This window comes from Salvelinus namaycush, chromosome 21, assembly GCF_016432855.1.
Source record: "Salvelinus namaycush isolate Seneca chromosome 21, SaNama_1.0, whole genome shotgun sequence".
Lineage (NCBI taxonomy): Eukaryota > Metazoa > Chordata > Actinopteri > Salmoniformes > Salmonidae > Salvelinus > Salvelinus namaycush.
Genome location: NC_052327.1, coordinates 52,401,164 through 52,424,752, shown reverse-complemented (window position 1 = coordinate 52,424,752; position 23,589 = coordinate 52,401,164). Strand labels below are relative to the sequence as shown.

The 23,589-nt window shown below is 45.1% G+C and overlaps 1 protein-coding gene across 1 annotated transcript in view; it reads right to left on the bottom strand.

Moving 5' to 3' along the window:
• Positions 1 to 2,786: 2,786 nt before the first annotated feature.
• Positions 2,787 to 23,589, bottom strand: part of LOC120066785 (calcium/calmodulin-dependent protein kinase type 1D-like) — a 55,082-nt gene continuing 34,279 nt past the window's right edge. The window contains exons 3-11 of the mRNA XM_039018255.1: positions 20,809 to 20,883; positions 17,576 to 17,714; positions 17,071 to 17,197; positions 14,769 to 14,844; positions 10,295 to 10,407; positions 8,064 to 8,142; positions 4,743 to 4,830; positions 3,306 to 3,471; positions 2,787 to 3,140 (exon numbers count right to left, since the gene is read on the bottom strand). Of these exons, the coding sequence (XP_038874183.1) occupies positions 2,959 to 3,140; positions 3,306 to 3,471; positions 4,743 to 4,830; positions 8,064 to 8,142; positions 10,295 to 10,407; positions 14,769 to 14,844; positions 17,071 to 17,197; positions 17,576 to 17,714; positions 20,809 to 20,883 (1,045 nt within the window). The 3' untranslated portion in view covers positions 2,787 to 2,958. The remainder of the gene's footprint in view (positions 3,141 to 3,305; positions 3,472 to 4,742; positions 4,831 to 8,063; positions 8,143 to 10,294; positions 10,408 to 14,768; positions 14,845 to 17,070; positions 17,198 to 17,575; positions 17,715 to 20,808; positions 20,884 to 23,589) is intronic.

Sequence of the window (23,589 nt, the reverse complement as noted above, 5' to 3'; positions counted from 1 at the left end):
CAATACATGTATCATCTTCGTCATCATCATCATCAACTTCAACATTAGCTTCATCACCATAACTGGGGTTTCATGTCCTCAAATGTTCCTCAAAGAATTTCCCTGAGAACGTGTTCAAACGCTGCATCCTTATGCTAAGCATGGCTTCACAGTTACATCGCAATGAATCCGAAACGTCCGTCAAATAAAATACTAAACGACAAAAGCAATAACTATACCTTTATCTTATTAACATAACATAACATTTATATATTTCAACATAAAAGTCTAGTGACCCACGTACATGTAAGTACTGTTCTTACAGACAATACATAATACATTACCTTTCCATTAGGAAAAGTGTACAATCAAATCAGAACTGTCACTACAGTAATATCAAAACTGATTTGATCATCTCACACTAGTAAAGCACTTCATTCACAGATGTGTGTGGGTGCATGACTCTGCAGATAGATAGATATTTATTTCACTGACATTCTATATCCAGAAAACGCAAAGCAAATATACAACAGCTCTTTCCTACAGTTGGGAACAATGAAATAGTGACGTACTCAACCGTAACAACAACTGCAGCAAAACATTCAAGCTTTTAAAACAATTAGAAACTATGATTGAGAATAATATGGAATTACTATTTTAGCCTTGAATGCTCTGTTTCAGTTGCATGAAACGCTAACTCCACTCAACGGTTTCCCATGGTTTCCATGTGCGATGTTAAACACAAGGCATAGAGGGTGTTCTGTGCCCAACACCCACAGTCACAGAGTTACAGCAGTCTCACAGTCACAGAGTTACAGCAGTCTCACAGTCACAGAGTTACAGCAGTCTCACAGTCACAGAGTTACAGCAGTCTCACAGTCACAGAGTTACAGCAGTCTCGCAGTCACAGAGTTACAGCAGTCTCACAGTCACAGAGTTACAGCAGTCTCACAGTCACAGCAGTCTCACAGTCCCAGAGTTACAGCAGTCTCACAGTCCCAGAGTTACAGCAGTCTCACAGTCACAGAGTTACAGCAGTCTCACAGTCACAGAGTTACAGCAGTCTCGCAGTCACAGAGTTACAGCAGTCTCACAGTCACAGAGTTACAGCAGTCTCACAGTCACAGAGTTACAGCAGTCTCACAGTCACAGAGTTACAGCAGTCTCGCAGTCACAGAGTTACAGCAGTCTCACAGTCACAGAGTTACAGCAGTCTCACAGTCACAGAGTTACAGCAGTCTCGCAGTCACAGAGTTACAGCAGTCTCACAGTCACAGAGTTACAGCAGTCTCGCAGTCACAGAGTTACAGCAGTCTCACAGTCACAGAGTTACAGCAGTCTCACAGTCTCAGAGTTACAGCAGTCTCACAGTCTCAGAGTTACAGCAGTCTCACAGTCACAGAGTTACAGCAGTCTCACAGTCACAGAGTTACAGCAGTCTCACAGTCACAGAGTTACAGCAGTCTCACAGTCACAGAGTTACAGCAGTCTCAGTCACAGAGTTACAGCAGTCTCACAGTCACAGAGTTACAGCAGTCTCACAGTCACAGAGTTACAGCAGTCTCACAGTCTCACAGAGTTACAGCAGTCTCGCAGTCACAGAGTTACAGCAGTCTCACAGTCTCACAGAGTTACAGCAGTCTCACAGTCACAGAGTTACAGCAGTCTCACAGTCACAGAGTTACAGCAGTCTCACAGTCACAGAGTTACAGCAGTCTCACAGTCACAGAGTTACAGCAGTCTCACAGTCACAGAGTTACAGCAGTCTCACAGTCTCAGAGTTACAGCAGTCTCACAGTCTCAGAGTTACAGCAGTCTCACAGTCACAGAGTTACAGCAGTCTCACAGTCACAGAGTTACAGCAGTCTCACAGTCACAGAGTTACAGCAGTCTCACAGTCACAGAAGTCTCAGTCACAGAGTTACAGCAGTCTCACAGTCACAGAGTTACAGCAGTCTCACAGTCACAGAGTTACAGCAGTCTCACAGTCTCACAGAGTTACAGCAGTCTCGCAGTCACAGAGTTACAGCAGTCTCACAGTCTCACAGAGTTACAGCAGTCTCACAGTCACAGAGTTACAGCAGTCTCAATAATTAAGACTAATAATAAAAACCTGGTGAGTTCCCATAGTGTGGCCTCCTAACACCACCATACAAACAGGTCTTCTTTTTGTCTCTCGGTGGACAGTCTTACAACATGGCAGTGCTATGACAAAGATTTCAGGTGGTCATTTTAATCTTACAGTGCCATATTTTAAAGAGATGGAATAGGATCTTAAAGCTGCAATCCATAGCGGTGAAACAGCGATATTAACACAACAAAGACGTTACTTCAAAACAACCAACAGTTTTTACTACGTTGCCGGATGCTCATTTCCTCAAAACAAAAACAATAACAAATGCGCCTGGGGGGGGGGGGGGGGGGGGGGGGTGAGCACTACTTTCAAAACTACTGGCTGAAATTATACAATGTTTAGAGTGAATATTCAAAAAGAGGTGAACATTTGAGGTTGCAATTCCTCCGTACCGACCCAATTCAAGGACTGGGAGACTGACCCCACTGGCCACCCTCTGGTCAGGAGGACAGAACGAGACAGTCAGTGGTCCTCATCTCTTCTCCACCAGACCTGTGGCCCGTTAGCAGGCAGAATGTTCAAATAGGAATATATGGTGTAGAACAGATAAGTTAGATAGAATAGGAAATCTTGTCAGTTCTCGTCATTCTATTTCACATTACTGAATACACCTCCTGTGGAGGGTATGGACATCAGAGTGCTGCACTGAGACTGCAGTCAGTGCTGATCCATGGTAAATGGAGCCTTGAACAGCTCCTCAAGTTCTCAATCCCAGCAGCTGAGAATGGGCGTGGTGGGCAGACTAAGAGAGACGAATTGTGGAATTCTGAGGGGCGGAATTGTAATCATGGAATCCCGACTCAAAGCTCTGTGGTCTCCCAGCTGACCTCCCGTGGAACCTGATGTCATTTAGTCCCCGTGTGGATGGTGGTGACCGTGGAGGGGCGTGGCCGAGGCGCCTCCACCACTGCCTCTAGAGCCACCGCCTGTGGTTCTACATGTGGTTCCACTCCAATGCTAACGGGGGCGCTGCAGGCTGCAGGTGAGGATGGCAGAGGAGGCAGAGTGGACAGAGGTTGTAGAGGACCTAAGGGGAGAACCAGAGACGATAACCTCAATGATAAGCACAATCACTAAAGTCTTAGTGGAAACCAATCAATGACGGAACAAAAATCCTTTAATAGACCCCAACAGAGCCAACTTGACACGGCCTGCTCCCCACATCTTAAAGTAAAAGGAGTCATTCACTCACCGTCTTTGCGTGAGAGAGAGGCACAGTCTACAGACATGCTCTTGGCTGGCATAGAATTCTGTCCTGGTTGGTCCATACTCATACTGCTTCCAAAGCTGCTGCCCAGACTACTGCCCAACTGGAGACGCCTCATATGACGGATCACTGCTGTGGCGTTAAACGCTTGCTGTGGAGGAGGCAGGGAGGGAGAGGAGGCAGGGAGAGGAGGCAGGGAGGGAGAGGAGGCAGGGAGGGAGAGGAGGCAGGGAGGGAGAGGAGGCAGGGAGGGAGAGGAGGCAGGGAGGGAGAGGAGGCAGGGAGGGAGAGGAGGCAGGGAGAGAGAGGAGGCAGGGAGGGAGAGGAGGCAGGGAGGGAGAGGAGGCAGGGAGGGAGAGGAGGCAGGGAGAGAGAGGAGGCAGGGAGGGAGAGGAGGCAGGGAGGGAGAGGAGGCAGGGAGAGAGAGGAGGCAGGGAGAGAGAGGAGGCAGGGAGGGAGAGGAGGCAGGGAGGGAGGAGGCAGGGAGAGAGAGGAGGCAGGGAGAGAGAGGAGGCAGGGAGGGAGAGGAGGCAGGGAGGGAGAGGAGGCAGGGAGGGAGAGGAGGCAGGGAGGGAGAGGAGGCAGGGAGAGAGAGGAGGCAGGGAGGGAGAGGAGGCAGGGAGGGAGAGGAGGCAGGGAGAGAGAGGAGGCAGGGAGAGAGAGGAGGCAGGGAGGGAGAGGAGGCAGGGAGGGAGAGGAGGCAGGGAGGGAGAGGAGGCAGGGAGAGAGAGGAGGCAGGGAGGGAGAGGAGGCAGGGAGGGAGAGGAGGCAGGGAGAGAGAGGAGGCAGGGAGAGAGAGGAGGCAGGGAGGGAGAGGAGGCAGGGAGAGAGAGAAGGAGGGAGAGGAGGCAGGGAGGGAGAGGAGGCAGGGAGGGAGAGGAGGCAGGGAGGGAGAGGAGGCAGGGAGGGAGAGGAGGCAGGGAGGGAGAGGAGGCAGGGAGGGAGAGGAGGCAGGGAGAGAGAGAAGGAGGGAGAGGAGGCAGGGAGGGAGAGGAGGCAGGGAGGGAGAGGAGGCAGGGAGGGAGAGGAGGCAGGGAGGGAGAGGAGGCAGGGAGAGAGAGAAGGAGGGAGAGGAGGCAGGGAGGGAGAGGAGGCAGGGAGGGAGAGGAGGCAGGGAGGGAGAGGAGGCAGGGAGGGAGAGGAGGCAGGGAGAGAGAGGAGGCAGGGAGGGAGAGGAGGCAGGGAGGGAGAGGAGGCAGGGAGAGAGAGAAGGAGGGAGAGGAGGCAGGGAGGGAGAGGAGGCAGGGAGGGAGAGGAGGCAGGGAGGGAGAGGAGGCAGGGAGGGAGAGGAGGCAGGGAGGGAGAGGAGGCAGGGAGGGAGAGGAGGCAGGGAGAGAGAGAGGGTTGGCATATGCAAATAGAGGAGGTTGACAAATACAATAATCATACACAAAAACCGATCATTGTACGGAGAGAACCTACCCTCCATTTGCTTTTGGCAAAATTTTTCCTCATCTGCCGACTGACTGATTCATGGATGTTCTTGCAGAGAGCCGTGTCCCCAGCAATCCTGAGATACAAAGACACACCATAAAGGACAAGTAGATGATTGTTTTCTTTTGACACAGTTAGTGGTCAGTTCCTGGCCTGGATATCTATCAAGCAACGGCTCTGAGCTACTGGATGTCTCATATTCTATAATACACACCTGTTACAACACACCTGTCGCAACACACCTGTCGCAACACACCTGTCGCAACACACCTGTCACAACACACCTGTCACAACACACCTGTCACAACACACCTGTCGCAACACACCTGTCGCAACACACCTGTCACAACACAACCATTGTGAGTCTATTTAAACGCTATCAAACCACCTGCCAAAGACGTAACAGGGCCAAGACACAACAACAAGACGTAACAGGGCCAAGACACAACAACAAGACGTAACAGGGCCAAGACATAACAGGGCCAAGACATAACAGGGCCAAGACACAACAGGGCCAAGACATAACAGGGCCAAGACATAACAGGGCCAAGCCATAACAGCAAGACGTAACAGGGCCAAGACACAACAGCAAGACGTAACAGGGCCAAGACACAACAGGGCCAAGACACAACAGGGCCAAGACATAACAGGGCCAAGACGTAACAGGGCCAAGACATAACAGGGCCAAGACACAACAGGGCCAAGACATAACAGGGCCAAGACACAACAGGGCCAAGACATAACAGGGCCAAGACGTAACAGGGCCAAGACATAACAGGGCCAAGACACAACAGGGCCAAGACGTAACAGGGCCAAGACATAACAGGGCCAAGACATAACAGGGCCAAGACGTAACAGGGCCAAGACATAACAGGGCCAAGACACAACAGGGCCAAGACATAACAGGGCCAAGACACAACAGGGCCAAGACATAACAGGGCCAAGACGTAACAGGCCAATGATTAGATGCCTAACAGTCCTATTCCTATTCTCCATTTACCAACCACCCACATATTGTCTCTGTCATTAAAGCTAGAATCAGGGATTCGTTGTGCAGCTAAATGGCAGCCCCACCACTTGATGAACATTGAATAGATTCACAAACCCCAGACAGTAGTATTAGGTCTGGCCCGGGCCAGGGAAAGACATGATAATGGTTCATTAGTCTGCGTCCCAAATGGCACCCTATTCCTTATATAGTGTACTACTTTGACCAGGGCCCATAGGGCCTTTACAGGTAATAGGGTGCCTTTTGGAACGTAGCCACTGCCTCTGCATTCTCCAAGCATCCTTCAGGACGCAGCCTGCTAATTGGCACCCATTCATTCAGCAGATTTGTCTCTCTCTCTTGCTCTCTCTCTCGCTCTCTCTCTCTCCCTCCCTCTTTTTCTCTTTCTGTCTCTCTCCATCTCCCATCTCCCCTCTCTCTACCTCCCCTTCTCAGACCAGTGGAGCAGATATTTTAGGAGGCGGGCAGGAAGGAAGACATGGTGCACTGCATCATTCAGACATCCACTATCTGTGTCATATTCATGTCAGCTTTCGGGCACGGCGAGTGGTTCTCTGATTGTGTGGTCCCAATCCATTCCCTAGCTCTTCCCATTGTTCCTAACCCTCTGATGTTTGCAGGTGGAAGAGATACGGTGGAGGCTTCATCACTAAACAGACTCTACCTTCACTCACCAGGGGTGGGCTAGAGCCTGATTGATGTGGTGGGGTATGGTGTGGTGGGGTGTGGGGTGGTGGGGTATTGAGTGGTATGGTGGGGTGGGGTATGGAGTGGTGTGGTATGGTATGGTATGGTGTGGTGGGGTATGGTGTGGTGTGGTGGGGTGTGGTATGGTGTGGTTTGGTTTGGTGGGGTGTGGTATGGTGTGGTATGTTATGGTGTGGTGGGTGTGGTATGATGTGGTATGGTGGGGTATGGTATGGTATAGTATTGTGTGGTATGGTGTGGTGTGGTGGGGTATGGTATTGTGTGGTATGATGTGGTGGGGTATGGTATGATGTGGTGTGGTATGGTATGGTGTGGTGTGGTGGGGTATGGTATGGTGTGGTTGGGTATGGTATGGTGTGGTTGGGTATGGTGTGGTATAGTATGGTGTGGTATGGTGTGGTGGGTATGGTATGATGTGGTGTGGTGGGGTATAGTATGGTGTGGTGTGGTGTGGTATGGTGTGGTGTGGTATGGTGTGGTATGGTGTGGTGGGGTATGGTATGATGTGGTGTGGTATGGTGTGGTGTGGTGGGGTATGGTGTGGTGTGGTATGGTGGGGTATGGTGTGGTGTGGTGTGGTATAGTATGGTGTGGTATGGTATGGTGTGGTATAGTATGGTGTGGTATAGTATAGTATTGTATGGTGTGGTGGGGTATGGTGTGGTATAGTATGGTGTGGTATAGTATGGTGCGGTGTGGTATAGTATGGTGTGGTATATTATGGTGTGGTATAGTATGGTGTGGTGGGGTATAGTATGGTGTGGTATAGTATGGTGTAGTATGGTGTGGTATAGTATGGTGTGGTATAGTATGGTGTGGTGTGGTATAGTATGGTGTGGTATAGTATGGTGTGGTGTGGTATGGTGTGGTATAGTATGGTGTGGTATAGTATGGTGTGGTATAGTATGGTGTGGTGTGGTATAGTATGGTGTGGTATAGTATGGTGTGGTATAGTATGGTGTGGTGTGGTATAGTATGGTGTGGTATAGTATGGTGTGGTATAGTATGGTGTGGTATAGTATGGTGTGGTGTGGTATGGTGTGGTATAGTATGGTGTGGTATAGTATGGTGTGGTATAGTATGGTGTGGTATAGTATGGTGTGGTATAGTATGGTGCGGTATATTATGGTGTGGTATATTATGGTGTGGTATAGTATGGTGTGGTATAGTATGGTGTGGTATAGTATGGTGTGGTATAGTATGGTGCGGTGTGGTATAGTATGGTATATTATGGTGTGGTATAGTATGGTGTGGTGGGGTATAGTATGGTGTGGTATAGTATGGTGTGGTATAGTATGGTGTGGTATGGTGTGGTATAGTATGGTGTGGTATAGTATGGTGTGGTATAGTATGGTGTGGTATATTATGGTGTGGTATAGTATGGTGTGGTGGGGTATAGTATGGTGTGGTATAGTATGGTGTGGTATAGTATGGTGTGGTATGGTGTGGTATAGTATGGTGTGGTATAGTATGGTGTGGTATAGTATGGTGCGGTATATTATGGTGTGGTATAGTATGGTGTGGTATAGTATGGTGCGGTGTGGTATGGTGCGTTGTGCTATGGTATGGTATGGTGATAGATAGACATTCACCAGGGGTGGGCTAGAGCCTGGTCACAGGTGAATCTCTTCTCTGGATCCTTCTCCATCAGAGAGCTGATGAACTGTTTGGCTGTATGTGGAACAGAGGAAGACACAGAATATCACCATGTTCCATCCATTCAAGATAGCATTACATACAAACAATTGGGTACACTCACACGCACACAAACACACACACATACTGTACATTTGGGTCTTTCTATAAATAATGTGGCATTGGGATAAAAAAAATGGTTTGAAACAACAACAAAACATTTGAAACAAAAATAAAAAAGTTTATGCAGTTCCACATGAGGAACAAAAGTGAATATATGCAAATCGCCATAACTCCACCTATACAACACCATAGAACTATACATCCATTAAATCAGGGTTCATACGGACATTGGCAAGTCAAATTCAAGGACTTTCATTGTAAAAGTGAAAGTCACCCAGTAAAATACTACTTGAGTAAAAATCTAAAAGTATTTGGTTTTACAGTAAATGTACTTAAGTACAGTGGTGGAAAAAGAACTCAATTGCCATACTTGAGTAAAAGTACAATGTAAAAGTAAATACTATACATCAAATTCCTTATATTAAGCAAACGGACAGACTGGAGCACACTCCAATACTCAGACATGATTTACAAACACAGCATTTGTGTTTAGTGAGTCTGCCAGATAAGAGGCAGTAAGGATGACAACATGTTATATTGATAGGTGCGTGAAATGGACTATATTGCTGTCCTGCCTGAACTTTTGAAATGTAAACAGTACTTTTGAATGTCAGGGAAAATATACAGTACAAGTCAAACGTTTTAGAACACCTACTTATTCAAGGGTTTTTCTTTATTTTTACAATTTTTTACATTGTAGAATAATAGTGAAGTCATCAAAACTATGAAATAACACATATGGAATCATGTAGTAACCAAAAAAGTGTTAAACAAATCAACATTTATTTTGATGTCTTCACTATTATTCTACAATGTAGTATGGTAAAATATTAATCCAGTACAATGATGTTAGTATGATATGTTACGTACAGAAGGTTTTAACTTGGCAAGTCAGTTAAGAACAAATTCTTATTTTACAATGACGGACTACCCCGGCCAAACCTGGATGAATTGTGCGCCGCCCTATGGGACTCCCAATTACAGCCGGATGTGATGCAGCCTGGATTTGAACCAGGGACTGCAGTGACACCTCTTGCTCTGAGATACAGTGTCTTAGACCGCTGTGCCACTCGGGAGCCCGAATGCCTTACTTAAGGCAAAAACAAAAGTAGGGTGGTTGGTCGTAGTGGATAGGTGGGACTACAATGCGAACGTCTAGCAACCCAAAGGTTGCGTGTTCGAATCTCATGATGGACAACTTTAGCTAATTAGCAACTACTTACTACTTTTTAGCTACTTTTCAACTACTTAGCATGTTAGCTAACCATTCCCCTAACCCTTTAACTCAACTACTAACCCTAACCTTAGCCCTAACCTTAACCCCTAGCCTAGCTAATGTTAGCCACCTAGCTAACATTAGCGTTAGTCACCTAGCTAACATTAGCGTTAGCCACCTAACCACATAGATAGAACCACCTAGAATTCGTAACATATCATTCAAATTCAAATTCATAACATATCATAAGAAATGGATGATCGACATCCACAAATGAATAAATACCATATGAAACGTAACATATACTAATTTAATTGTCCGGGATTTACTTTTACTATGTTGCGGCTGTCTCTAAGTCCAGGCTGCTATAAAAAAAAACAGTCCAACAGCTAGATCCAGGATTCTTACAGGATTCAAGTTCAATGTTTAATTTAACTGATTAATGCTTAAAATATTATATTACACTGCCATTAATGCAAGGACAGAAAAGGTATGTTTTATGTCACACGATTTTGGACAAATCATACAAGACACCAACCATGATAAAGGGTTAAACAGGTTTTAAATCAACTCGTGAATTATATTAAATATAGCTATGATCCCCCCCTTATATCTTAACGTAATGACATGGCAGATTATTATCAATGACTTGTCAGCAGCTGTAACAAGTTGTCCTGTGTAGGAAATACTCACTGGTTCCCTAGTTTATAGAAAGACCCATATATACGACCAGACACACACACACACACACACACACACACACACACACACACACACACACACACACACACACACACACACACACACACACACACACACACACACACACACACACACACACACACTCACCTGAGTCAGATATATCATCCCAATACGGTGCATCAAACTCATAGTCGGCCTTGAGTATCTGCTCAAAGAGCTTGGAGTCATTTTCATCATAGAACGGAGGGTAGCCACACAACCTAGGGGACAGATCATTAATTACACAACGATATGGATGCTTTATGTTAGTGCCATCATCTAACTTAAAAGTAGAATGCCAAGGGAAACCCTACTCCTTATTTGGACAGAAAACTGAATCTATTTGATATTGCCTTATCTTGCCTTTGTTGTGTCTTTGGCACATCTTCTGATCACAACGCTTGTTACATGAAGATTATCCAAATCAAACTAATGATCGGAGCTATAGTATCACATTAGTGGTGCCATGTTTTCTAATTAACTACTGCAACAACTTTCTAATTGGTGAGACTAGGAAACTATTCCACCTGATTACCTTAACAGCCTTCACACCTAACCAGGAGTGGTTAATGAGGCTAGAGGGTTCTTATTCAAACTAACAAGCGTTTCCACTAAATTGAATTGATTGGGAGGCTTAATCCAGGTGCATTTATCCTGTCAGTTTTAACTAAAAGCTTTCAGAAGAGAATATCATACAGAGAATGTGTACAGTGTGAGGAAATACCCTCTTATTTGACTGGTCTGTGACTCACAACAACAAAAAAACATTTCCCAGTCAGAGGAACTCACAGACAGTTAACATACACAGTAAACTTTATTGACAAACAGTGGTATTGACGTATGGTTTTTACCCAAACACTCCATGAACATGCCTAACATATCTACCTCTGATCTGCACTGGAAGGCAACGGCCATTGGCAATATGTCCTATTTATAGGACATTTGCTCCTGAGTGACACAGCGGTATAAGGCGCTGCATCTCAGTGCAAGAGGCTGCAGTCCCTAGTTCGAATCCAGGCTGTATCACATCCGGCCGTGATTGGGAGTCCCATAGGGCGGTGCACAATTGGCCCAGCATCTTCCGGGTTTGGCCGGGGGTAGGCCGTCATTGTAAAGAATAATTTGCTCTTAACTGACTTGCCTAGTTAAATAAAGGTTAAATAGGGATGGAAGAGAATGCATAGGGCCTGGCTAGCCAGCGCAGGATCAGCTAGATGTCCTTAGCCATCAGAAGGTGCATGATCAGCTCATGATCAGAGTGTGGGGCAAGTGGGCACCAGCTGATTGGCTGTGACCAGGAGCTGTACACTGATTGATATCTCCTCACATGCGGAGAGCCAGGCTCAGCTGAGCCAAACATAAACAACAACAAAAAAACGTCCTGTTGCGCCCTCCACAAGGGGAATTCTTAACATTCTCAACATAAGATTATCTAATCCTGTTACATGGCCACATTTTAAACAAATTATATTTTATAGAGGCTAAATAAGCCCTATGTAAAGCCTACTTAAATTCTACATTATAGGGTGTCCATCCACTCTGTCAGAGTGGGTGAAAACGAGCTTTCACTTCCTTGTGTTATAAAATACATTTTACCAAGACAAATATGATTATTCATGTTCTGAATCTTTCATTGGGGTGTTTCGCTAACATTTCATGAACAGTATACCCAAAAAGGTTGGATTTCGTAACCTAATACATCCCATAATAAGCATTGAGCTCTGTTGTCCCGGACCTGCTGTTTTCGACTCTCTCTCTCTCTCTCTCCCGCACCTGCTGTCTCTAATTCTGAATGATCGGCTATGAAAAGCCAACTGACATTTACTCCTGAGGTACTGACCTGTTGCACCCTCTACAACCACTGTGATTATTATTATCTGACCCTGCTGGTCATCTATGAAAATTTGAACATCTTGGCCTTGTACTGTTATAATCTCCACCCAGCACAGCCAGAAGAGGACTGGCCACCCCTCAGAGCCTGGTTCCTCTCTAGGTTTCTTCCTAGGTTCCTGCCTTTCTAGGGAGTTTTTCCTAGCCACCGTGCTTCTACACCTGCATTGCTTGCTGTTTGGGGTTTTAGGCTGGGTTTCTTTGTAGCACTTTGTGACATCGGCTGATGTAAAAAGGGCTTTATAAATACATTTGATTGATTGACAGAGCAACGCAGCTTTCTTGCATCAACTTTGAGGATTTTACATGTTGTGCTGGTCATCTTCAAAGTTGTTTCCGCGGGTTGCAAAAAGCTAACTTTGCATGACACGAATCAAATGAAATTTTATTTGTCACATGCGCCAAACACAACAGGTGTAGACCTTACTGTAAAATGCTTACTTACAAGCCCTTAACCAACAATTCAGTTCAAGAAATAGAGTTAAGAAAATACTTACTAAATAAACCAAAGTAAAAAATAAAATAACGAGGCTATAAACAGGGGGTACCGGCACCGAGCCAATGTGCGGGGGCACAGGCCAATCGAGGCAATTTGTACATGTACAGTGCATTCAGACAGTTTTCAAACCCGTTAACTTTTTCCACATTTTGTTAAGTTACAGCCTTATACTAAAATTGATTAAATTGTATTTTTTTCCCCTCATCAATCTACACACAATATCCCATAATAACAAAACAAAAACAGGTTTTTAGAAAATGTTTCAAATGTATGACAAATAAAAAACTAAAATATGACATTTACATAAGTATTCAGACCCTTTAATCAGCACTTTGTTGAATCACCTTTGGGCCACGCAGGAGGACATTCAGAGCCCTCCTGCGTTGTCTTGGGTGTGTGCTTAGGGTCGTTATCCTGCTGGAAGGTGAACCTTCACCCCAGTCTGAGGTCCTGAGCACTCTGGAGCAGGTTTTCATCAAGGATCTCTCTGTACTTTGCTCTGTTCATCTTTCCCTATATCCTGACTAGTCTCCCAGTCCTTGCTGCTGAAAAACATCCCCACAGCATGATGCTGCCACCCCCGTACTTCACCGTAGGGATGGTGCCAGGTTTCCTCCAGACGTGACGCTTGGCATTCAGGCCAAAGAGTTCAACCTTGGTTTCATCAGACCAGAGAATCTTGTTTATCATGGTCTTAGGTGCCTTTTGGCAAACTCCAAGCAGGCTGTCATGTTCCTTTTACTGAGGATTGGCTTCCGTCTAGTCACTACCATAAAGGCCTGATTGGTGGAGTGCTGCAGAGATGGTTGTCATTCTGGAAGGTTCTCCCATCTCCACAGAGGAACTCTAGAGCTTCGTCAGAGTGACCATCGGGTTGTTGGTCACCTCCCTGACCAAGGCCCTTCTCCCCCTATTACTCAGTTTGGCCGGGCGACCAGCTCTAGGAAGAGTCTTGGTGGTTCCAAACTTCTTCCATTTAAGAATGAAGGAGGCCACTGAGTTCTTGGGGACCTGCAAAGCTGCAGACATTTTTTGGTACTCTTCCCCAGATCTGTGCCTCGACACGATCCTGTGGTTTGGTTTTTGCTCTGACATGCACTTTCAACTGTGGGACCTTATATAGACAGGTGTGTGCCATTCCAAATCATGCCCAATCTTTTTAATTTATCACAGGTGTACTCCAATCAAGTTGTAGAAACATCTCAAGGATGATCAATGGAAACAGGATGCACCTGAGCTCAATTTTGAGTCTCATAGCAAAGGGTCTGAATACTTATGTAAATAAGGTATTTCTGTAAAAAAATATATATAATTTTGCAAAAATGTCTACTAATTTGTTTTCACTTTGTCATTATGGGGTATTGTGTGTAGATTGGTGAGGATTGTATTTCTTTAAATCCATTTTTGAATAAGGCTGTAACGTAACATAATGTGGAAAGAGTCAAGGGGTCTGAGTACTTTCCAAAGGAACTGTATAGTCCAAATACTGACGTTTAGCACTTGGTGGTCTATAGAAACTTACGAGGATCAGCTTTAGGTGAGGCAGATGAATCTGGCTTTAGGTGAGGCAGATGAACCTGTTTCCATATTACTTTCATATCATCTGACATGAGATCCTCTCTCAGCCTAACAGGATTATGACTCTGGACATACTGTACATGGCAACACCTCCTATTTGCATTTCTGTCTTTCCTGTATATTCTATAACCATGTATAGCTCCTACTGCATCATCAAAGGAATTATCTAAGTGTGTTTCAGAGATGGCAAGAATATGAATGTTTTCTGATGTTAATAAGTTGTCAATTTACATGAACCTTGTTTTATGTCCTGCTGATTTAAAAATAAAGATGATCATTTCAACAGGAAAGTGAGCCTGTCAGGTAGCCTGTCAGGTAGCCAGTAGCCTTAATTCTTGCACAGAATCCAGCCTAGCTGAAGCGATGCTGTGCAATATTCCAGATTTATTTTTTTCACAATTTTCCCCCCGCTGACCTCCATTGATTTAGTCCCCATAATTTTGGCCATCCTAAAGAGGTAAAAACTCCAATAACTTTCAAACAGATTATGAGATACATGCGGTTTAGAGGATTGGAGGATTATCAACACATTTAACATATTATTTGACCCATTGACCCATCAAAATATGCATTTTTTTATTGAACACCCTACAGATTACAGTATAAGATACTTACAGAATGTAAGCGATGACTCCGATAGACCAGCAGTCCACTGCTTTGCTGTAGGGCTTCTGAGCCAGAACCTCTGGGGCTGTGGAGAACATCATAAGGTAGAGATTGATAGAGAACATTGTGTGGGTGATGTTTCCTGAGGTTAAATTAGGTCAAATAAGTTTAGGTTAGCCAGAGTTAAAGAGATACGACTAGATGAGGTCAATGTTGGGTTACTACTACTACTGCAGACTTCCTTACGTCATAGCTGTTCGTCTTCCTGTCTGTCTAACGACGAAGATTTTGTGTCCACATGTTGTACCCTTCTGCTCTAAGTAGTGTGCACTTGTTCACTTCTATTCATTGATTTAAGAGGGAAGGGCAGTTGTAAGAAATATGGTGGAAACTCTCTCTAGCCTATGGAATGTCTTACACCAATCCAAAACTTCTAAATGCGTGGGGAGGAGTTCAAAAGGAGTACACTGGGGGGAATTGGGACACAACCAGACAGGCACGTAACTTGCAGGGTGGACAGGGGGGTCATAACCCTCCCTATAATATACCAGGATGAATTTGATGGATAGTAAATTATTTTCCCACCATAGTTACGGACTTTCTGTGGCTTTAGACTAAGCAGTACTACTCAATTCCTTATTTTATGATTGTCCCCCCCCCCCCCCCGCTGCCAATTATGCTTTTGGTTTGGCCCGGTCTTCAGAGGTCTTGGTTTGTGAAGGGAAAAAAGTTGTGCAAGGCTTGTAAGGAGAACGGAGCAATTCTCTCTCTCTCTCTCTCTCTCTCTCTCTCTCTCTCTCTCTCTCTCTCTCTCTCTCTCTCTCAAACCCTTCATTCTGTGAGCTAACTTGTAATAAATAAATAAGTATTTCACAACTGAGCCAATTGCAATTTTCTTAAGTCCCTCTTTGTGGCAACTGACCACACGACTGAACAGTAGTCCAGGTGCGACAAAACTAGGGCCTGTAGGACCTGCCTTGTTGATAGTGTTGTTAAGAAGGTAGAGCATCGCTTTATTATGGACAGACTTCTCCCCATCTTAGCTACTACTGCATCAATATGTTTTGACCATGACAGTTTACAATCCAGGGTTACTCCAAGCAGTTTAGTCACCTCAACTTCCTCAATTTCCAAATGATTTATTACAAGATGTAGTTGCGGTTTAAGGTTTAGTGAATGATTTGTCCCAAATACAAGGCTCCTGAGCAGCGCAGGCACTGCATCTCAGTGCTAGAGGCGTCACTACAGACCCTGGTTTGATTCCAGGCTGTATCACAACCGGCCATAATTGGGAGTCCCATAGGGCGGCGCACAACTGGCCCAGCGCCATCCAGGTTTGGCCGGGGTAGGCCGTCATTGTAAATAAGAATTTGTTCTTAACTGACTTGCCTAGGAAAATAAAGGTGAAATAAAAAAACTATAAAAAAATGTGCCATTGCACAGAAGTAAGCAGGTTTATGTCTCATTTATTCATTTTGATTTCAATATGGAAGGAAAACCAGAGACCTCAAGGTACACCATATTTCTGTGTAACAACAGCAGTTAATTCAATTGGGGAAGGTGAAGGGAGGGGGGGAGGATGTTCTCCCATGATGAAAGGGGGCCATGACTGAAACCGGTTGGGGAAGCACTGATTTAGATAATGATTAGCTCAAATACAGATGGGTATGCTTCAGCCTATTTATTTATAGCCACTATGCTGCATCAGTTAGATGACAGTTCATGCTTATTCGTTAATAAAACATACCAGCCCGATAATATGAAACAATTTGTTGTTATGCACATTTTTTGGACGGGGAAAAATTATATTTTAATGGTGTAACCATCATTTTATTTTCATAAATTTTTGGACTAGAAAAAAACGTAATGCATCGTTCAATTAAACGGTGCTGTTCTGAATGACTAGTTGAAAATCGAGGAGGGGTGCAAAATAAAATGCTTTCATTTAAATATGTCACTCATTGCTTCAAGGCAAACGTAGGCTACTTCAAAGTCTGTTGAAGAACATTTTGGGGAAACGTGTCATTCGGTACACAATGTAGCAAAAGTTTGATCGAACTGAATGCACCCCAGAACTGACATTCTCATAGACGTTCTACAAAATAATTGCCAAGCATGGCTACTATCTGAACTGTTAGGGATAAACTCACAGTTTAAAGTATACAGTCATTATTCAGTTGTGGTCCAAAATTCACCAGAAACAACAATTTCACAGCTATTTCTTCAAAATAAAATATCCCGGGGGGGAGGGGGGGGCACCCCACAATTTGCAACACAAAGTTACACCCTTGCAACCAGAGAGCCTCCTCACCCACATATCCTGGCGTCCCACAGGCTGTAGCCATCACGTCTCCTGTCCCCTCCATCTTAGACAGACCAAAGTCACTGATCATGATCTTAGCCTCATCATGGGGGTTGTAGTAGAGAAGGTTCTCTGGCTGACAGTGGAAGGACACATCAACAACACATGTATGGGAAAAAAATATTAAACGCTTCATAAGTATTCCTGTTTGTGAGAGAGAGAGAGAGAGAGAGAGAGAGAGAGAGAGAGAGAGAGAGAGAGAGAGAGAGAGAGAGAGAGAGAGAGAGAGAGAGAGAGAGAGAGAAAGAGAGAGAGAGAGAGAGAGAGAGAGAGATTGTGTGTGCGTGTTTGTGTGTGTGTGTGTGTGTGTGTGTGTGTGTGTGTGTGTGTGTGTGTGTGTGTGTGAGTGTGTGTGTGTGTGTGTGTGTGTGTGTGTGTGTGTGTGTGTGTGTGTGTGTGTGTGTGTGTGTGTGTGTGTGTGTGTGTGTGTGTGTGTGTACGTGTGTATCCGTACCTTGAGGTCTCTGTGTACGATGCCCATGTCGTGGAGGTAGTTGACAGCATTCAGCACCTGTGTAATGAGTCTGCTGGCGTCCATCTCTGTGTAGAAGCCCTTCTCTACGATGCGGTCAAACAACTCACCCCCAGACACCCTGAGACAGAGACACAAGAACTGAATCAACCCTAACCAACTGTAACTCTAACCCTCAACCACAACCTTAACCTCAACCACAACCCTAACCTCAATCACAACCCTAGCCTCAACCCTAACCCTAGCCTCAACCTCAACCCTAGTCTCAATCACAACCCTAGCCTCAACCTCAACCCTAACCCTCAACCACAACCCTAGCCTCAACCTCAACCCTAACCTCAACCACAACCCTAGCCTCAACCCTAGCCTCAACCCTAACCCACAACCCTAACCTCAACCACAACCCTAGCCTCAACCACAACCCTAGCCTCAACCCTAACCCTAGCCTCAACCCTAACCCTAGCCTCAACCACAACCCTAACCTCAACCACAACCCTAGCCTCAACCTCAACCCTAGCCTCAACCCTAACCCTAGCCTCAACCTCAACCCTAACCTCAACCACAACCCTAGCCTCAACCTCAACCCTAGCCTCAATCACAACCCTAACCCACAACCCTAGCCTCAATCACAACCCTAGCCTCAACCTCAACCTCAACCCTAACCTCAACCACAACCCTAGCCTCAACCTCAACCCTAGCCTCAACCACAACCCTAACCTCAATCACAACCCTAGCCTCAATCACAACCCTAGCCTCAACCTCAACCCTAGCCTCAATCACAACCCTAACCCACAACCCTAACCTCAACCACAACCCTAACCTCAATCACAACCCTAGCCTCAACCTCAACCTCAACCCTAACCCACAACCCTAACCCTAACCTCAATCACAACCCTAGCCTCAACCTCAACCTCAACCCTAACCCACAACCCTAACCCTAGCCTCAACCACAACCCTAACCTCAATCACAACCCTAGTCTCAATCACAACCCTAACCCTAGCCTCAACCACAACACTAACCCTAGCCTCAATAACCCTAACCTCAACCCTAACCCTAGCCTCAATCCTAACCATAGCCTCAACCCTAACCCTAGCCTCAACTCTAACCCTATCCTCAACTCTAACCCTAGCCTCAACCCTAACCCTAGCCTCAACCCTAACCCTAGCCTCAACCCTAACCCTAGCCTCAACTCTAACCCTAGCCTCAACCACAACTCTTGCCCTAGCCTCAACCTCAATCCTATCCCTACCCTCAACCACAACCATAACCGTAGCCTCAACCTCAAAGCTAACCCTAGCCTCAACCTCAAACCTAACCCTAGCCTCAACCTCAAACCTAACCCTAGCCTCAACCACAACCCTAGCCTCAACCACAACTCTTGCCCTAGCCTCAACCTCAAACCTAGCCCTAGCCTCAAACACAACCCTAACCCTAGCCTCAACCTCAAATCCTAACCCTAACCTCAATCTCAAATCCTAACCCTAGCCTCAACCTCAAACCTAACCCTAGCCTGAACCACAACTCTAGCCTCAACCACAAACCTTGCCCTAGCCTCAACCTCAACCTCAACCCTAACCCATTCTCAATCACAACCACAACCCCAACCCTAGCCTCAACTCTAACCCTCAACCACAACCTAATCCTAGCCTCAACCTCCAACCTAATCCTAGCTTCATGTCCACATCCCAGTTCAACCCTAACCCTAGCTTCATGTCCACATCCCAGTTCAACCCTAACCCTTCTTTATGATGCAGTCCAACCAGGGGAGAACAACTTGCGTAGCCTCAGGAGCCAGGAGCCTCAGAGGCCAAAACGAGCTCTGTACGGCGATGATGTGCGCCTCCCAAATGTTTTAACAATGCGGAAGGCTCTGCATAGCTCTGTATAGATCCGCATTGACATGATTGGTTGACGGTAGGTGGAGGCGGTACATCCTGTATAAACACAAACTCACTTCCTTGACAACTAACTTCCTTGACAACAAACATGGAGAACTTTGACGAGAAGCTATCAGAACAAGTTCACAAATAAAATACATCTTTATGATACCTGATGTAGTGATTTCAAAGACACTAAAATTAGTTTGAACTCCTGGAAAGAGATCGGGGATTTAATGGGGATAGAGGCGCTAAAGACGTCAATAGAACGCAGACCATGGGGGATTGAAGGAAGCTGGACTGGTGGACATTCAACAAATATGATCAAACAAAATGGATATTTGTCAAATCAGTCATGATGTATTGTTACGGGCCCACAATGTGGTTACTCAAATCTGATGTGGATATATTTGGCTGTTTTCACCTCATAACATGTAGAAGTTGTCCCTTTTCAGGTTTAGAAGAAGTGACTGCTAAATGCTAACTCCTGTTTGTGTAAGCTGGTAGCATAGCTAGCATACAGCTAGCATACAGCTAGCATACAGCTAGCATACCACTACAGTGGTGGTAGTCAAAGTTGTTTTTTAACTTGTAATGCAGTTGATTGATGACGATGACATCAACATGTATGGGGGTTGACATCTATACAAGCATCATACTCTGATTTTTACCTCAACATAGTGTGGAATACACATGTAAGCAACAGTCTAAATGTAGGATCTTTTGGCTGGGGGGCAATGAGGAGATTCGGGATGGAGATGCAGGTTGGAAAAAACGGTGCAGCCTTTTTACTTCGTGCCATCTTGGCTGAGCTACTGTGTCAAGCACCGGGAAACGGACTCCAACATCTTAGAAGAGGTGAGGTGTTTTAGTTTAGCCAGTTTCTCGTAATTAGCTGGATGGCTGTAGAGATTAGCCCTGAATCACTACGTGTTGTGCAGTGCACAACAATATATTGGATGTGAATGACAGCTCCCCGATGCGCAAAAAGTATGAATGTTCGGACTTCTGCGGAGGCCACATCCGTCGCTGTAAATGTCGGATATGTCGGATGTCGGTGTATGTGCAGATGTCGGATATGACCATACATTGCTCCAGTGCACAAACTGATACAGAGTACCGGCACATCTTATTTACTACAGCTTGAGAACTGGCACCTCTTCTAGAAATATGACACAGAGACACACAGAGACACACAGAGACACACAGAGACACAGAGAGACACAGACAGACAGACAGACAGACAGACAGACAGACAGACAGACAGACAGACAGACAGACAGACAGACAGACAGACAGACAGACAGACAGACAGACAGACAGACGGTACTACTCACAACTGCATGATGAGGTATAGGTGGTTGGGGCTCTCATAGATGTCCTCCAAAGCCACAATGTTCTCATGTTTTATCCTGAAGAGAGAAAAACAGTGGATTTAATTCACTCACTATTAACCTCATCATTTTAATCCCCAGCACAATAAAGCACAATTTCTTCACAAAATGGCTTTGTTTATTACAATGAATTAAGTGTGTGCGTTAATTAATTAAGTGTGTGTGTGTGTGATACAAAGTGAGTGAGTGAGTGTTTGTGTGTGTGTGTGTGTGTGTGTGTGTGTGTGTGTGTGTGTGTGTGTGTGTGTGTGTGTGTGTGTGTGTGTGTGTGTGTGTGTGTGTGTTACAAAGTGATTGTGAGTAGATGTGTGTGAAGGCAGACAGTGAACCTGTTGAACCCTCTACTTCAACGTTTCTCCAGCCTTGAGGAGAGACAGAGGCTGAGGGTCAAATGGCCCCTATTCCTTTTTTTGGTCATATTTTTTGTAAAACATACATAGGCAAAAACAACAGACAACTTAACATTTACATACATTTCAACAAACATTAATGACATCACACTTCCTCAGACCCACATGTTCCCACTGTATCCACACCCAATGTTGTGTCGTAACGTTGGTTATTCATTAATGTGAAGACTGTTATATTTTATCAAATAAATTCTCTGTGTAATTATCATTACGTGATTAAACTAATCATGTAAACATTCATTAACTAGGAAGTCGGGGCACCACAGGAAAATGTTGTTTAAAGAGTTGCTATTTCCCAAAATTTAACTCTCTTCAGATATTTTCATATCTTATCGATTACAGTCACTTGTTAATGTATTATTACCTCAGCAGTCAAATTCTGAATGTCGCAAACCCTTGGATATCTGCACGAACCGTAGCATAAATGATGAATCAGCGATACACAAATTGGATTACTTATTTATTGACTAACTAACTAAATAATCACACAGAATTACATAAACACACACACGATAGGTTATACATTGGTTACTAACATGATACAATGAAAAGTCCCTTGTGGATGGAACCGATATGACAGCTTGTTAGACAAAGGAAAGGGGTGGGGACAGCTCAACAGCGGGAAACTCAGAGTGGACCCACGTACATACAGTTGATTATTACACTCATGGAAATGCTAATACTTTGAACATGAACAGCCAGTCATTCAAAAAGACATTGCAATTTACATATTTACGAGTGTATGCCTTTTTTGTCTCTCTCTGTGAACTCCGATCCGTCTGCTGGAGAGAGTCGACAGAAAGTCTCTGGTTGCGTTTCCCAGAAGTCACAAGGTCTTTTGTGGTTGTTTAACTTGTTCAGCGGGCTCTGGATAGTGTCTGTTATAATGGCTACGTCAAGACGTACCAATGGTCGTTTGCGTTTACCAGACTGAAGTACTTAAACAGCCGCAGACTGAATAATTGGTCTTTAGTTTGTAGATTTCTTAACCATTTCAGCGTGGGGATGATCCCCACGTTCTCTGGTCTTGTCCTTCGGTAGAGTTGTAGTTTTAAACCATTTTGCAACATCCGGTTCACGCCTTAAGTCTGCTTGACCTATAGAGTGGTAGATGTCTCAACAGTTTGTAACGTATTCAGCTGGCGCTGCTCGTAACTGGTCTTTATTTAAATTGCCAACCATTTCAACATGTAGTTACCGTTCAATGCTCTCGGTCTCAATGGTTGATTATTCATGTCACAGCTAGAACCACTTCACACACCGGCAGCAACCCGGCATGTTTCGGTCTAAATGTATAATTCGTCGTGAGTGGAGTAAAGAAGGGGCGTTCCATGACGCCGAAGTCGTGGCCACTGACTTGGTTAAGACTTCATATGAAAAAACAATTATCTAATTTAGAAGGCTAACATCACATTACATCTTCTCACAAATAGTTTAATATTTAATCATATATGTTCCCCCACATTTGGATGTGACCCTGACAACTGGGAGATATATACATTAAGAGATACAGTTATGTTGTCCTACCGTCTTTAGTTACATCACAAATTATTAACAAATTACACAGGATTGTTCTTTGATTTCCCAACTGTCCGGATTTACAGAAATACTGTTTCATCATTCAACCTTTTGATGTGTTAAAGTTGTGGCCAAGTCTCTCTCTGTGTCCTACAGTCACACATCCCAATACTACAGACCCAGAAGCAGAGTATTTATGACCGTCATAACACTGTGGAGAGAGACGTGCCCCCCCTCATAACACTGTGGAGAGAGACGTGCCCCCCCTCATAACACTGTGGAGAGACGTGCCCCCCCTCATAACACTGTGGAGAGAGACGTGCCCCCCCTCATAACACTGTGGAGAGAGACGTGCCCCCCCTCATAACACTGTGGAGAGAGACGTGCCCCCCCTCATAACACTGTGGAGAGACGTGCCCCCCCCTCATAACACTGTGGAGAGACGTGCCCCCCCCCCCCCCCCTCATAACACTGTGGAGAGACGTGCCCCCCCCTCATATCACTGTGGAGAGACGTACCCCCCCTCATATCACTGTGGAGAGACGTGCCCCCCCTCATAACACTGTGGAGAGACGTGCCCCCCCCCCCCCTCCCGAAGGGCACATCATGACAGTTGTTGCTAATGCTTGTAGGACTCTGACCCATATGACTTCAGATTGTGGTGTTTGTCTGTCTTTTTTCAATATTTAAATAATTAAGCATTTGATTCTTTCATTCTCTTAACGTTGGAGTATTATTTGACTTCCACTATTTAATTTATATCTTCAATATAAGTGACGAAAAATAATATTGTCCG